The sequence below is a fragment of the Mobula birostris genome, chromosome 18 (genome assembly GCF_030028105.1).
Source record: "Mobula birostris isolate sMobBir1 chromosome 18, sMobBir1.hap1, whole genome shotgun sequence".
NCBI classification, from domain to species: domain Eukaryota; kingdom Metazoa; phylum Chordata; class Chondrichthyes; order Myliobatiformes; family Myliobatidae; genus Mobula; species Mobula birostris.
This window is the reverse complement of record NC_092387.1, coordinates 38,706,103-38,723,754: the sequence shown is the minus strand read 5'-3', so window position 1 is coordinate 38,723,754 and position 17,652 is coordinate 38,706,103. Positions and strand designations below refer to the sequence as shown.

The 17,652-nt window shown below is 43.2% G+C and overlaps 1 protein-coding gene across 2 annotated transcripts in view; it reads right to left on the bottom strand.

Annotated features, from left to right (window-relative positions):
• The window catches only part of LOC140212068 (glutamine--fructose-6-phosphate aminotransferase [isomerizing] 1-like), a 109,886-nt gene that overhangs the window by 61,187 nt on the left and 31,047 nt on the right, over positions 1-17,652 (bottom strand). For both annotated transcript variants that reach the window (XM_072282541.1, XM_072282542.1), the window contains exons 3-4: positions 13,378-13,485; positions 10,306-10,431 (exon numbers count right to left, since the gene is read on the bottom strand). In XM_072282541.1, the coding sequence (XP_072138642.1) occupies positions 10,306-10,431; positions 13,378-13,485 (234 nt within the window). The remainder of the gene's footprint in view (positions 1-10,305; positions 10,432-13,377; positions 13,486-17,652) is intronic.

Here is a 17,652-nt window from a genome sequence, read left to right as displayed (position 1 = left end):
CTGGAGCAGGTTCCAAGGGGGTGAAAGACCTCCCACCATAACCTCTAAATTGTAGCCAGGAGAGCTACCAGGCAAGCTGACACCTGACAGCAAAGGACCATCATACTTTGCCAAGGCCGACTTTCAATCTGTTTCCTATAGCCCGCATCACAAAACCAGTTGCATTAAATGATACAAGCATGAAAATTTGCTGCCCAGTCTGTTCAATGATTACTCCTGCCCAGGCTCTTCTCCCATGTCTGGCAGAGGAGAGGCAGTTTACAGCCCTATTTTTAAGCTCCTGGCTTCTTCATACTACCCTTCATCAGCCTTTTCATAGGTCCATAAGCAAAGGTTTCTCGTGCACTCCAAAAAGCAGGAGACATTAGAAACACATTGGGTGTTTGCTGGCCAGTGGTGTAATGGCATTAGCACTGGACTTCCGAGGCAAGTGGCACAGGGTTCGAATCCGGCCGGCTCCTTGCACGCTTTCCATCTGTGCTGGGTTCAGCGTCGAGGTAGCAACCTGGCCTCATAAAAAACAGACAAATTGATAAAGAAACGGCAAGGTTGCCATTTGATGAGCTACAAGGCACAGAAAGGAATAACAAGGTTGGGCGAAATGGCTCCAGGATGCTGACTGGGAGTTATTAGTAATTTTTATACCCAAATTCCTTGGTGAGATCAGAAGGGAACCACTGATAACAGAATCAATGGGCAGGTGAGTCGTAAGTACTTTTCATGAACTCTAAAACCCAACTTTCCCTTGGTGACATTAAGCTTAACAATCAGCACAAAATGATGCTTGAAGGCATTGAGTAATTGAGTTGGAATGAAAAGGAGAAATATTGCCCTTCAGCCAATCCACTGACAGGTGTGGACAAGACCTGATAGATTAATAACTATTTGTCAAGGTACCAAAACCAGCTTCTGAAAAGTCTGACTGCCTTGTTCAATCAATCTCTCTGATCATCTGGTAAAATCCTTCATTGAACCAGAAAGGGGGCAGGGGATAATGAGAATACATTTCACATCCTACATCTCAAGACATGCTACCAGTTAAATTCTACCTCTAAAAATAAAAAAAATGCTTTCCCGCCTACAAACATTCTGCAAGCAAACATTCCTCAATCCTGTCAGGTACGTGGCACCACTGAAGGTCCTTCCCCAGGTTACGGGCAGGCCTCTCTTCCTCAGAACTAACCGTAATCTGACCAGTTAAATTGGGATCTTGGCCGCCCAGCAACATATCTAAATAAAAGCAGAGGCCAACTAGCGGCAAAGTTTAGTTAAGCCAGGGTGTTCAACTAAACCATTCAGATTTTATCATGGACCGAGCTCCCATATGGCAGATGGTGCCTGCAACTCCACAGCAGCTGGTAAATCCACCCCTCCTCTCACCAACACTTGTCTGTACGTATGGACTGTATATAAATCAGGCAATCATAGCCTGGGAAAGACCTGTTTCTGTTCTGTATATAGCATGCCGAGAGCAGCTTAGCTGTAGGCAGCAGTGAAGTGTTGGGGTGGTGCAGAAAGAAAGGAACGCAACAAGCATAATTTTCCAGCACCTCCAGGCAGCTCTCCATTCTCTCTGTATCACACAAGGTGCTGCAGGAGGAAGAAAACCTGCAGGGAGAGGTGGGATGAGGAAGGAAAGGGACAATGAAATGGACAAGGCAGTGTGACAAACAGTGATGGTGCTAGGAATCACGGCTCCTTACGGGGAGCAAGTTCAGAAATCAGAGGTACAAAGGGACTCAGGAGTCCAAGCAACACACCCAAAGTGCTGGAGGAACTCAGCAGGCCAGGCAGCATCTATGGAAAAGAGTAAACGGTCGACATTTCTGGCCAAGACCCTTCATTCTGATGACGTTGACTGTTTACTCTTTACCATAGATGCTGCCTGGTCTGCTGAGTTCCTCCAGCACTTTGGGTGTGCTGTTTGGATTTCCAGCATCCCAGATTTTCTCGTCTTTGTAATTGGGAGTCCTGGTTCAGGATTCTCTAGAGGTTAACTTGCAGGTTGACTTCTGTAGTAAGTAAAGCTAATGCATTGTCAACAGTCAGCATTCATTTCAAGAATATAAAAGCAAGAATGTATTGCTGAGGCTTTAAGACATTGGTCAGTCCACGCTTAGAGTACCCAGAGCTGCTTTGGGCCCATATCCAAGGAAGGATGTGCTGTCTTTGGAGAGAGTCCAGAGAAGGATAATGAGAATGAAAGGGGTTAATTTATGCAGAGCATTTAATGGTTCTGGGCCTAAATTTTATGTGTAGTTTCATCTTTGTGGCCATAACTGATAAATTTTAAAATACAATAACTCATCCAAAGATAATCACTTAACTAGAATTTTCCCTGATATTTTCATTTGCATATTGCTAAATAGTGTTCACTGGTTTATTTTTTAATTTCAATAAATATTACAATCCAAATCACCGGTGGAGATTAGGATCAAAAATGTTCACAGCATGTAATTTTCTTCTAATTTTGCAGATATTATAATGTGCATGATTATGGTGTGGAGTGTTTAAAAAATATCAAACATGTGCTTGAACAGGCGTGTATAGTTCAGAGCCACCAATTTTCTACCTCGACCATCCCTGCCCTCCCACCCACAAGAGGCAGAAGACACCCCAGCAACAGAAAATCAAAGACACCGGGGAGTTGTTGAAAATGTAAACAAGACAAATAACCCAGAAATTTGTCTCACTTCAAACATTAATATTTTACCATTTATTAGGAACAGTACTTATCTATAGGTCAATGCCTCTCTCTGATCACTCATGAACAATGTGACATGAACAATAAGTGTCAAGTCTTCCATGGTTCAAGATTCTCTGGAACCATTCAAGATTTTAACTGTACTTATTGATTTTCATAAGCACATCACTTCGTATGAATTTTACATCCTGTTGGTCAGGATTTTCTCTGCCTGAGGAAATAGCTTCACCGGTATTACACACTTGCCCTATTTCAACAGCCTCAAATTCCAGGTTAAAGCCTTGTTCCATAAACTTCCCACTGCCTCCTTAGGTCACATTCACTGACTCACATTACAAATCAACTGTCATCGCAGAGGCAAGGATTTACTTCAGTGTCACTGGTCTCCAGGGTGGGAAGAGAGCAGTACTGTATCCTGTTGGGAGAAAGCCTGCTCATATTTTTGACAATGTGGAACATTCCCCAAATTATTTTTATGGAAGGAAAATGCCGAAGGCTGCTCAACCCCAAGGCAGAAAACTGTGTGGCTCACGACCCCAGCACCTCAAACATTTCACCACCAAACTCATCTCTCTTTCCATACAGAATGCCTCAGATTACCCCATCAGACTGCAATGTACATCAGCCTCACCCAACACCCTTCCAGTGACTTTCATTCTATTTGCAAGACAGTCCTTGTCACTCCGAGTTTGTGTGCACCTATATTATACAAGACATTTCATGCCTGTCCTGGTCTCAAGATTAAGTGAAACAGGGTTGGAGAGGTGGTTGATAACAGAAAATCAAGGTCTATTCATCTGCCTTCTAATCATCCTTGTAGTTGTGTGATACAATATTAGTAAATCAGCTTTTATAACAATTCACACCAGTTCCAGACATGTGACAAGGAGAATCAGAATCAGGTTTATTATCACCGATGTATGTCATGAAATTTGTTAATTTTGAGGCAGCAGTACAACGCAATGCATAATAATGGAGAGAGAAAAGTGAATAGTTAAATTAATTAAATAGTGCAAAATAGAAATAAAGTAGTGAGGTAGTGTCCATGGGTTCAATGTCCATTCAGAAATCAGATAGCAGAGGGGAAGAAGCTGTTCCTGAATCACTGAGTGTGTGCCTTCAGGCTTCTGTATCTCCTTCCTGATACAAGCAACAAGAAGAGGGCATGTCCCGGCTGATGGGGGTCCTTACTGATGGACACCACCTTTCTTAGGCACCCAATGATAAAGCCACAGGTCTAACCTCACCCATTACTACCAACACATCGTCTCATACGACAAATGCAATTGATATTCGACACATTTGGCATGGCCACCTCAGGAAGGTAAACATCTGCTCAGTCTATACCTCTCATAATTTTATATAGTTCCATCAGGTTACCCCTGAACCTCTTGACACCCCAGTGGGAACAATCCCAGTTTGTCCAACCTCTCCTTATAATTGATACTCTCCAAACCAGGCAACATCCCAGTGAACCTCTTGTGCAGCCAATCCAAAGCCTCTCCCTCCTTCCTGTAACATGATGACCAGAATTCCACCTGTGGCCTAACCGGGTTCAGTGCCCCAAACAAGGAAGGCAAGAACACCGTACGCCCTCTTTACCACACTATCACCTTCCGGTGCTACATTCCGAGAGCTACAGCCTTGCACCTTAAGATCCTTCAGATTAAATGGTTCATTTTGGCGGGGGATTACTCACTGCTGGTATTCCATGTGTTGTTATCATTCCTTCTGTAACACACACAAAATGCCAGAGGAACTCAGCAGGTCAGCCAGCATCTATGGAGAGGAATAAACAGTCAAAGTTTTGGGCCGAGACCCTTCAACAGGACACGTCCCCAGATGTTGATTGTTTATCCCTCTCCACAGATGCTGCCTGACCTGTTGAGTTCCTCCGGCATTTTGTGTGTGTTACTTGGGATTTCCAGCATTCACTGAGTCCTGTGATTAGTCATTCTTTCTTTAGCATCCACAGGTTCCTCAGAATACATGGCTGTTGGCAGGCCATTGTATCCACGTAGCAACAGCAAATCTGTACATGATTTACTGCTTCCAAAAAATAAGTTATGTTTTAAATAAAAATAATCCAATTTGCCACTCCATTTCTATAGAACGTTATTGTCTGCAAGCTGTTAAGAGAAGCCATAAGTTTATAAAAATCAGAATTTCTTTCCCCAGCAGAAGAGGTCTTCACTGACCAATTTAACACAACCCACAATAACATTACTGGTCTAATTTTTACGATACATATATCATAAATATTTAAAACAACGTATTTACTGTGCTCCAGCTAGGCACTCCAGTTGCCTTATTTTTAAACAAGTACAGTTCTATTTGCAGGGATAATGTTTGAACAGTGACAGTGAAGGTAAACAGCAAACAAATATTAATGCAGGTCACAGCAAGCAGAAAACAACCATGTACATGTCTCTAACTGGATTGATTGCACGTCAACCTCCACTTGAGGCCGGGCAACTGTACTCTCACCACACCAAGTCTCTAAGTGGCTTTTGATCATGTTCCCTGTCTTAAGGTGGTTTCCAAGCACAAATATCAAACTGCTGATGTAATTGTGAAGGTGACTTGTTTTTGACAAACTGCTCTTTGCTGGCTGGCAGCAATCTGCAGCCATCTGTACAAAAGTATGGGCACTGGGGATCACCAGCAGGGGGCAGGCCTTTGCAATGTGACTGAGCAGACAAAATGTACACTAATTCTGTAAACTAATATCCTATCTCAATCTGACGCCTGGCTTCCAGTTTCAGCTTCTTTTGGGGCAAGAGTTCCGGATCTATTTGTGTGAATTGGTGTTCTTCACAAACAATATCAAGAAGCTTTGCCCTCATTTTAAGATTAAACCCCAGGTTCTAGATTTCCTATTATACTCTTTTAACCACCTTAAACATATTAGTTGACCCCACAACAATCTTCAATAGACAAGAGATTACTGGTGCTGTCTGTGTGGAGTTTGCATGTTTTCCACATGTCCATGAGTATTCGTCCAGAAACTTCAGTTGCCTCCCATGTTCCAAAACCTCATATGTGGGAAGGTAATTGGCTACTCTAATTTACCCTTTTTCTGTAGGGGTGGAAGAATGTGGGCAATGTAAAGGGGTGCAGTTAGTGGGAATATGGAGAAAAATAAAATAGGATTAGCACGGATACAATGGGATTAGTGTAAATGGGCAGGTGATGTGCGGGACAGACTCAATGGGCCACAAAAACAAGACAGGACAAAGGAGCAGAAGTCGGCCATTCGGCCCATCGAGTCTGCTCCGCCACATGGCCTGATTACATACTGTATAACTATAAAATAATTTTCACTTGAAACCTGATTCTCATCAATTAGTCCAGCATCAATCCAACAAATCTGTCTGTTCACATCACCAATCATTAATCCACACACACACACACACACCTGCAAGAAATCACCTTGTGGAGGAACTCAGTAGGTCAAGCAGCAGCATCTGTGATGGCGGGGTGAGAAATAACTATTGAGGGTTTGGATTGAAACGCCACATCAGGACCTGTTCCGTCCCCATCGCCTCCCCTCCTCTGGGTCCTAGTTGTCATGGAGACACTGGCAAAAGGGGCCTAATTACTGCACGTGATGCCAGATGAGGGAAATGGATCCAGGAAGCCAGATCTGGGCATCACAAAACTCTCTAGACCAATCAAGGAAATGCTGGACAGGTAGGGAAGGTTTGTACAGCATATAAAATCAATCTGATGAAGCGTTATCAACCTAAAACAATTCTCTCTCCATAGGTACTGCCTTACCTCCAGGGTATTTTCAGTATTTTATTTTTCATTATACAAACTTCCTGCTCCTAGATGATTTTTAAATGTAGCATCCCTAATCAATTACCTCCCCTTCACATCAAGTTGAAAAGATATTTCTTCTGGCGAAATATCTTTGGCAGCTTCCCACACTCCCAGTTCAGGTTCAGTGGGGTATAACCCCATTCCTGGCTACAAGAACATGAAATACTTGACGAGGTGACCTTTCTCTACATTCACCTCTGTGAATCCCCTAGACTGAGTGGGAGACAGCTTTAGAATATGCATCACAAACTGACTCCACCTTCATTACAACGATCTCCTGCTTTCACCTCAGAAATATTGCACCCATCTGCCCCAGCCTGTCTGTGACTGAAACCATCAGCAATCCTGTGACCTCCAGACTGAACTGAGGTTCTGGTGGTTTAACTCTCCTCTCTCCCCACCCCTGCCATGCTGTGCCCTCTGTAAACTCTGCCATCCATCTCCCATCTCACTTCAAGCCTCGTTCATCCCTCATTCTCATGCTCCCCATCCATCAATATCTCACTTATCACATTCTCACCTTAGTGCTCTGACTATTCCTTGGCCCCCCCCCCACCACCTATCCCCGAACTTTCTGCACGTCCATTCCACCCCAAGGTTTGCTGTTAATACAATCCCCACACCGTGCACACCGACACTGGCAGCTGCTTCTGCAGCCATGCAAACCATTCTTTCTCTAAAGAAGCCTCTCCATCTCTCTTTCCGAAAGAGCACAAGGCATAGGAGCAGAATTAGGCCATTCGGCCGATTGAATCTGCTCTGCCATTCAATCATGGCTGATTTATTTTTCCTCTCAACCCCACTCTTCTGCCTTCCGCACATAAACTTTGATAATCCTACCAATCAACCTCCGCTTTAGATATGCCCAATCACTTAGCCTTCACAGTCCCTGCACAATAATGTCCGCACATTCACCACCATATGGCTAAAGAAATTCCTCCTCACCTCTATCCACTATACTGGGGCTTTGCCCTCTGGTTTTAGATTATCCCACTATGTATTAGAAACAACTTCTGCGCGTCCACTCTATCTAGGCTTTTCAATATTCAATAGGTTTCAATGAAATCCCTCTTCCCCCCCCACCCCCGCAATCTTCTAAACTCCAGTGAGTACAGGCCCAGAGCCATCAAACACTCCTCATATGTTAACTCTTTCATTCTCTGGAATCTTTCCTCCTTTAAGACCATCTTTAAAACCTACACCTTTTCCTAAGCCTTTAGTCACCCATCTAATGACTCCTTAGGTGACTCAGTATCAGAGTCTATGATCAGGTCCTATGCTGCACTTTGGTGCACGTTGTGACGCTGCAGGTGTTGCACAAAGGCACGTTTTTGCTGCTGTGGCTCTTGTTGGAGGACATGGCTCTTTTTATTCATACCTGACGCTGAGCTGGCTGCCAGGCTGCATTTGTCACATCAAGTCAAGAGATTCATGGATTGTAAGCAAGCTCACATCTATTTTTCTAAAATAAGAACAACATAATCCCAGCAATGGCTGTTCAAAGAGTAAAGATGGAACAATCCCAAACTACGAAAAACAATTGATTTCTAAGATGCATCTCATCCCTGGCTCTGGCTGATGGAGCAAGCCTATTCGTTGAGTGTTGCATCTAGAGGACAACTCCAGCTCAAATAGCCAAGGGCATAAGGAAACCCTTCAAACATTGTTTCAGGACAGAACACCTTGGATTCCTCAATAGTGCCTAGGTCAGGGGTTCCCAACCTGGAGTCCATGGTAGGGGTCCATGGCATAAAAAATGCTGGGAACCCCTGCTCTAGATGCACTTCCCTCTATCACTCATTTCCAAAGATGGCCCCCATGCTATACACCTCCTTCCCCATCTCCAAAGTTGCTCTCTAGGATGTACAGAGCGTCCCTCACTACCATCCATATCCCAGGATAATCTCCAGGGTGTAAATTTCATCTCCTTTCTGCTCTATCACCTATTCCCAAGGACTTTCGCCAGGATGTGCACACTTCCAACTGAACTACCATCTACCCCCAAGGATGGTCTCAAAGGCATAGTCTTCCTCTATCAACCACTCCTAAACATAGTCCATAAGCTACACACTCCCTGTCTAGTGTATTTCCAAGCCTCAGAATACAAGGACGCCCCTTTAGAACTGAGATGAGGATGAGGAACTTAGCTACAAGGTGACGAACCTGTGGGATTCAATGCCACAGATGACTGTGGAGGCCAAGTCATTAGGTATATTTAAAGCAGAAGTTGATTGGCTCTTGACTAGTAAGGGCATCAAAAGTTAAGGGGAGAAGACTGGAGAATCGGGTTGAGAGGGATAATAAATCAACCATGATGAGCAGATTTGATGGGCCAAATGGCCTAATTCTGCTCCTATATATTACTGTCCTATGGTCTTATGTGCTCCAGGACAAACTCTCCCTCTAGCAACCATTACCAAAGATGGTCTCCAGCACAAACCCACCTTTCCCCAACTCAGAGATAGTTACCCACCTTCTGCCACTATCTCAAAGGTTATTTGCAGAAGCCCGGAGAGATGTCCCTTCACTATACTATAAAGTTTTAATCAATCCCTATGGTCAATAAAGTGTTGCAAGAATGATCAACCTTCCTTTCAAAGGCACAATACATTAGACTGTATCAGAGACAATGAGACAACGTTAGCCATGAGGTATCAAGGCACTTAAAGATCTTTTTAATGTAAGAATTTAACATATAAAAGAACCCTCCTAGAGGAGCACAACCTTGTCGTGGTTTGGAGGCTTCAGTGACCCAATGCTGGAGTCAGGGCTTTATGCTTTGGCTTTTGGCAGGGTCACCCATGCCAAACAGGTCAAAGGGTACAAGCCAAACTAAGAGGAGTCCACCGGTCCTCCAGGTTCGGGGGTTCGACTTGGGGCTAACAACCCTGATTGGTAAAACAAAACTTACAGAAACAACAATGAAGAATCCTTCTACATCCGAAGTCTCCTGTCAGACTTGCTGACTGATAGAAGTGAAAACTGAGCTACTGGCAGAATGAAGGAAACTCTGAACACCACCAGAGACAGAGGACCTTCATTGCTGCCCTAAATGCCAGCACTATAATGGGCAGTAGGGATTAAAAGAACACTGCATTATAATACAGCAAAGACGTTAAATATTGAACTATTCAATGTTCCAGTTCAGGAACAGTTATTACTCTACAACCATCAGGATCTTGATGGTGTGGATAATTTTAATCACCATTACCAACTCTACAACCTGCAGACTCATTTTCAAGGAGGTTTTACAATTCATGCTCTCAGTTTTATTTTATATTTGTGCACAGTTTGGCTTCATTAGTACATTGCTGCTTATCAGTCTTTGTCAGATTATGTACAGTTTTTCATGAATTCTATTCTATTTCTTCTGTAAGTGCTGGCGAGCAAATGAATCTCGAGATACTATATTCAAAGTACGTTTATTAACAAAGAATGTTTAAATTATACAACCTTGAGATTATTCTACTTACAGGCAGCTGCAAAGCAAGAACCCTGAAAGACCCCAATTTTAAAAAAAAGACCAGTTCCCAATGCGCAGAGAAAGAGAAAAAAAACCACAAATCATGCAAACAATAGACGCAAGCAAATGCAACAGCATTCTGAACCAAACTGAGTCCCCAGATCCAAGTCAGGAGCAGCCTGGAACAAGTCCAAAGCCTCAGTATTTAGTTCAGCATATTAGCGGGGCAAATTGCTGCAAAGTTCACAGACACGAAACACAGCAGGGGGCAGTAATATTATTTATATGTATGATTGCATTGCAAAACACTCACCGCTGTCTTTATCTGACCTCTGTGGATGAGCATTTACAGAATTAGGAACACCATGTGTTGCCCAGCGAATATGAGCAATAGCAAAATGTGTTTTGTGTTCAACATCAAAGTCAATATCTTCTTGTTCTAGAAGAAAATGAGAATATATTTAACATACAATAGTGTGACAAAACTTGCTAATCCAATTGTCTTACGGATGAAAATATTTATACAAATAAAGTGCTTCAACCTTGGAATACCTTTCAGAAATAGCCAACATCACCCAAGGTGCATATATAAAATGATTTTCATTTCTACGCAGACCCTCAAGAACAGAGTAGACGAGGGGGCATCGTGGGGTATTTGTATTTTCAAATGGTCCTACATAGAACTTTTGATGGACAAGTATAAAACCCATGGAATTTACAGTTATACATTAACAATGATTTAAAGCTGGTTAACAGATAGAAAAGAGGAATAAATGGATTCTTCTTGAGTTGGTAGGTAGTAACTAGTGGGTAATCTCAAAGCTGGGTTATCAATAATTTGTCCAAGGGGTCCTAAATGGAACATTTCCAAATTCGGCTTCCAACATGAAACTAAGTGGCAATGAGAATACTTTATACTTTATTGTCGCCAAAACAATTAATACTAGAACATACAATCATCACAGCGATATTTGATTCTGTGCTTCCCACTCCCTGGATTACAAATATTAAATATTAAAAATGGTAAAAATTGGTAAATATTAAAATTTTAAATTATAAATCATAAATAAAAAATAGAAGAATGGAAAGTAAGGTCGTACAAAAAAACTGAGAGGCAGGTCTGGATATTTGGAGGGTACGGCCCAGATCCGGGTCAGGATCCGTTCAGCAGTCTTATCACAGTTGGAAAGAAGCTGTTCACAAATCTGGCCGTATGCGTCTTTAAGCTCCCGAGCCTTCTCCCGGAGGGAAGAGGGACGAAAAGTGTGTTGGCTGGGTGGGTCGTGTCCTTGATTATCCTGGCAGCACTGCTCCGACAGCGTGCAGCGTAAAGTGAGTCCAAGGACAGAAGATTGGTTTGTGTGATGTGTTACACCATGTTCACGATCTTCTGCAGCTTCTTTTGGTCTTGGACAGGACAACTTCCATACCAGGTTGTGATGCACCCTAGAAGAACGCTTTCTACGGTGCATCTATAAAAATTAGTGAGGGTTTTAGGGGACAGGCCAAATTTCTTTAGTTTTCTCAGGAAGTAAAGGCGCTGGTGGGCCTTCTTGACAGTGAACTCTGCTTGGTTGGACCAAGTCAGGTCATTTGTGATATTGACCCCGAGGAACTTAAAGCTTTTGACCTGTTCCACTTGCGCACCACCGATGTAAATTGGGTCGTGAGGTCCGCTACTCCTTCTGAATTCAACAACCGATTCCTTCATCTTGCTGACGTTGAGGGATAGGTTATTGTCGTCGCACCATGCCACCAGGTTCTTAATTTCCTCTCTGTACTCAAACTCATCATTACCCGAGATACGACCTACAGTTGTTGTGTCATCAGCAAACTTATATATTGAGTTCGATGGAAACTTGGCTACACAATCATGGGTGTACAGAGAGTACAGCAGGGGGCTGAGTACACAGCCTTGTGGGGCACCGGTGCTCAGAGTGATTGTAGAGGAGAGCTTGTCCCCTATTTTTACATCCTGGGAACTGTCTCTGAATACAAAGCTGCTTCTAGAGGAAACTAACTATCAAACCAAGTGTATAATAGCATAGCAGCTGGAGTAGAGCATGGAACCGAGTCTGAATCAGATTTATTATCACTGACATATGTTGTGAAATTTGTTCTTTTGTGGCAGGAGTATAGTGCAAGACATAAAAAGTTAAAGTATATAAATAAAGTGCAAGATGGAAATAACAAGATTGAGTTGACAGGTTCACGGACCGTTCAGAAATCTGGTGCTGGGGAGGAAGAAGCTATTTCCAAGATGTTGAGTATGAGGTTATTCACTTTAAAGTGGTGAGACTGGGAAACGTTGATATTCAAAGGGACATGGAGGTACACAAGACATAAAAAAAAACTTTCAGGCAAGTGGAGCTGGCAATTAGGAAAGAAAATGAAAATGCTTGGTCCTACTACAATCACACAGGACCCCAGTGAAGCTACAAATGATAATTATTTTGGTAACCTAGACAGGTCAGAAATCAGGAAACGAGCTCCCACACACAGCTAAAGGTGGCCACTGCCCCCCAGCAGCTGGCAAACCCATTCCACCGATCTCCCAAATATTTAACTGTACGTGTGGGCTATGTATAGGTTAGTGAGGATGTGTCTTAACCTGGAGTTCTGCACTCACTTCCCCAAATGACTCTCAGAGGCAACAGTTACCCACCTCCAGGCTAAAAGAGAGTGCAACTTTGAAAAATTGATGAGCTCTGTTATTCTTGTCCACATGTAATTTTTCTTGTCTTATTTTATTACAGATGTGTGAAATCCTAAGCACTGCATTCCAATGTTGATAGGTCATTGATATCAAAGCAGACAGCTCCATGCACCAGTGTCCTCAGCTGTACTCTACACCTGTCTCTAACTTTCAACTGGAAGAGGATGGAAGGCCTTTAATTGGTGAAACTGAAACCCTTGGAAGCCACAGACTTTTCAAAAATCAGCTGATAGTGGTAACCTGCAAGTCCAGAAGGAAACAAAAACTTTTGCTTGCAGTTTTCTGGCTTTGCTTGAAATGTTCCCACACTTCATTTGCAGGGCCTGGGCTGCCATAATTGAAAGCAGGTTTTCATTTACACAGAAAATTCCCAAGAACTGCTTTGATCTCAGTTTTCTTTTAAATATAAAATGTCAAAATAGTTAGGAAGGAATGGATTAAAAGCAATAAAGTTAACTTCCAGGAGAAACAGAGGGAACCTTCACTGGAGCGTAAATACTGGCCTAAAATAGCTGAATGAATAGTCAGATTTTGTGTTGCAAACTCCACATCATTCTACCATATTTAATCTTATAAAAGCAAATTTATATGACGTAATCCCAAAAAATCTAATGCTGCTTTTAAAAAGCCTTCCCACATTGCAACAGGTATCTAATACATTGTACTTACTGTTTATTTCCTCTTCCAGCGACTTTATTTTGCCGTCTGTTTTAATGATACAGATATGTTTCCCTTCGCTTTCACAATCCTTGTTATTTCCTCCATCGATTCCAATACCTTGGAAGAGAGAAATTTATAGTCAACAGTATCCCCATTTAACATAACGAGTCAACAAATTAACATAATCTAATATGGTCCACCTCCGGCCATCCCTTCTTGGGATGTTTTAGAGTTGAACAGATTGATTGGCAAATGGGAATCGGAGTTGGAAAAAGGGAAATGTCCAGATGTTAGGAATAAGATACAAAGAACAGTGCAATAGGGTGAGAGAGGAGAAGTTGTATTGAGTGGGATTAAGCACATTGAAGTAAAGGCATGGGTTGGAAGTGGTTGAGGGACCCCCCCCCTGCCTTCCTGCCTCTAGTCTTCATTTACTGTGTGCCCACACGCATCCACATTCCAGTAACCAGGAAAGTGCAACTTCACGCCAAGCTCTGAAAGCCTCCACAAAAGCTCCTGTACCTAATCAACACGGGTCAGAGTTCAAACCACACGCTTGAGCTTAAAACAGGGCGGTGCACTTCCCAGACCGCGAGGGATCCAAACATATCTTCCCCAAGAGCAACAGCTGTGCTCAGAAATGTGCAAGTACACCCCCAATGAACATAACAATAAAACTATTCATCTCAGCTCTGGGAAAATCTCACAGCCGAAGATATTTTGCTCTGCATGAGAAGATGCAGATTGGCAGTTACATTCATGTGTCATTTCCTGGCCACAGAGTGTTTTATAAAGAACTGAGTATTCCTCATGGGGAGATACCTAGAACACTTGGCAGCATACACACACACAAGTGAAGTCCAACAAAGGCTATGATGATGGATGAGGGAGAAATGGTGGCCAGGCCATAGAAGGAACACCCTCATTCTTTGAAGAAGCCAGTACAGTGGTCACTCACAGGCAATTTTTTTGGGGATCTTAGCTCCCTGAGTGAATGTACAGCAAGCCCTGAGCCTGAAACTGATGCGTCAGTCTAGACAGGATGCTCATACTTCTGGAATGCTCAGAACATAAGTTACTTGTGTAATTTAAGACGTTTTCCTTCGGGGTTTGGAGTAGAATGACAATATTTTAATGAGGAAATCTTCTTTCACGGTGCACTTGATCAATTTTCACCAGTAATGATGAGCAGGGCAGTTGTGATTCAGAGAAAGTGTTTTCCTGTACTATGCGCTACTCATCTCTGGAGGCGAGGGAGAGGAGTAGATGAAAACCAGATCCTTTTCTTACAGCACAAGGTCCGGGGGTGGGGGTGCGGGGAAGAACACCTCAGTAATCAGATCTGTGCCACAGTAACCCTATTACAAGCCAGTATTCAGAGTCAGACCAGGTCATTAAAGGTGGTAAGTTAGGGGTATCAAACTAGCCCTTATTTTTGATGTTTCCCAGAAACTTGCTTCATTTTTTTTAGGCAAGAGTCACAGTTCATAGTCATAGTCATACTTTATTGATCCCGCGCGAAATTGGTTTTCGTTACAGTTCTGACTTATTCCACATAGTTTCCAACTAAATTTCCCACCCATCACACTTACCCTCCATCACATTTACTGGCATATCTAGATTATTCATTATTTCTCTACTCATTGCTCTCATCATAGTCTCTATCCATCAGCTCTGACTCACTATCTCATCCTTCACTTCACTCAATGCCCCAGCAAAAGACTTTTTCATTCTCTTCAGGCTCCAAAGTTTTGTAAGCTTCAAATAGCCACTGAATGCAAGCACTTTTTTTCAGACCTTTCTGCTGAACCCAATTCTCCCGTGAGATTTACCCCTTGCCTATTTCTTTTTGATCATTCCCTCCTTGGTCCTGGACAATCAGCCCTGTGTAGAACTTTAAATTCATCCCTTATGTCTGCTTCTGAATCGATTCCTGGGCTGCATTCCTCATTAGCCACCTTTGTCTCAGCTCCTATTTAGTTGGTGAGAAGTCCTCACCAAGGACTAGACCCTTTCTCCAGTCTTCAGCATTCCTGGTCCACATGGGCCTGATCACTCAACCTCTTTAAACCTATTCCTCCAATGCAATGCCAGCCACATTGATCGCTACCCTTCCCTTATCCTGCCACCAAGTTTTTCCATCTGTAAGACACCAGTAAACAACTGCTGGAGACACAACACTAGCATCCCCAGCAGTTGTTTGGTGGTGTCAGACAGTGTCTTTCAACTGCATCCTTTCCCTCCTGCCAGGGACACAAACTGCCCTTCCAGGGGACGGAGGTAAAGACGGCACCAGAGGGCAACTTCTCCCAGCTCATCAGCGGAGCAGATTAAATTTATCTTCTTTCTAATGCCTCCTCTTCCCTTTTCAAGGCAGCTGGGGTCCTGTTGGAGTGCACGGTCTACAGCTGCACTCAAACTGCGGCGTGTTTCTCTTCTTGGAACTCGCTGAGCAGGCGCATTTTCAATATCTCCCAGGAGCAGCCTGGAAGAAGGGCACATTCAGGATGTGGCCTTGTGCGGACCTCTTGCTGTGGAAGGAGTGATCTCCCTCTCTCCCCCTTGTTAGTGACAGAGAAAGCCTGTAGGATGTCAGACTGTTGGGATGAACAGTGGTTTTTGATGGAGTGTAGACCATGCACTCCTTTGGGGCTTCGCTGTTGCTTGCATGGTGGGTGGTAGGAATGCCGATGCTTTCCAATGGAATGTGGAGGGAGGGAGGAGTGTGGAGGGTTGATGCTGTTAGCGCGTGGGAGGGGGCAGGGGGCTTTACGGTTCTCATATTTTTTTCTGTCATTCATTCTTTGGAGTTTTTCTGTTTTGAGGATGTCTACAGAGAGTAAAAATTTCAGGCTTTATTCTGTATACATTCTCTTAAATGGAACCATTGCGATAATTCTCTTGCTCTTTTTCCAGTGTAGTGTACTGCAGTGAGTGCTCTGAGGATTACTTGAGTTTCCAGCTACCTGTCATTTTTGGTTCGTTATTCTACTTCCTCACTACCTTCTGGTATATGCACCATTCCAATGAAGTATGATGCAAGCTCACGGAACAGGACACAAACTAATCACATCAGATAACCAGCCAGTCTAATCTTACATTTCAGTTCGAGCAATAATTCTCAACTCCCCATCCTTTCTGAGAATTTCAGGTTTAGTTCAATTCCTGCGAATTCTATGTGGCATCTTGTGTGATTCACTCACATATACCCCCCCTTTTTTCAGCTGACACCATCAACACCCATTCGCTCATCTCCCCTATCACTGATCTCTTGTTACTAACCCTTAGCTAATTGCCAATTCTCACCCATTGGGAAAGAGTAATGGTAAGTAAGTTCAGGTACGGCAAACTTAGTTGCTTTGTCCATGCAAAGCCCTTCCCCACTGTTGGGTTTAGTCAGCTTGTCCAGTTATGAAGCAGCCAAAGCGTTAACACAAAGACCATTATAAGGTGAACGACATATTAAGTAGGCATCGCGGTAGTGTAGTGGGTTAGCATGATGCTAGTACAACTCGGAGCATCCCAGAGTTTGAAGTTCAATTTTAGTGCAGTTCTTTAGGGAGCCTTGATATGGGTTTTCCCCAGGTGCTCTGGTTTTCTCCCACAGTCCAAAGACGTAGCTGGTAGATTAATTGATCACTGTAAATTGCCCTGTGATTGGGTTAGGGTTAATCGGGGCGGGGCTCGAAGGACCGAAAGGGCCTACTCCGTGTTATATTGCTAAATAAATCTGCATGAAACATTTGGATGACAACATTGTCAGTATACTTAGTAAGTTTGTAGACAACAGCAAAATTCAGCATGTAGTAGACAATGAGGAAAGTTACCTAAGATTACAACTGGTAATTGGAGAAGTGGGCAAGGAATGGCAGATGGAATTTAATGTGGTCAAGTGTGAGGTGTTATGTTTTGCTAAATTAAACCAGGGTAGGAGGTACAAAGTACATGTTAGGGTCCTGAAGAGTGCTGTAAATCAGAGATACCACGGGCTACTGCACATAATTCCCTGAAAGTGGTGACACAAGTGAAGAGGTTGGCAAAGGCAACATTTGGCATGCTTGCTTTCATTGCCCAGGCCACTGGGTCCAAGAGCTCGGACGTCAGGTTGCAACTGTACAAGTTGTTGGTGAGATCGTACTTGTGAGTATTTTATGTAGTTCTGGTCACCCAGCTATAGAAAAGATGCCATTAAGCTGGCAAGGGGGCAAAAAAGATTCATAAGGATGTTTTTGGGACTGGAGGGCTTGGGTTATAAGTAAAGGCTGGGACTATTTTTCTCTGGAG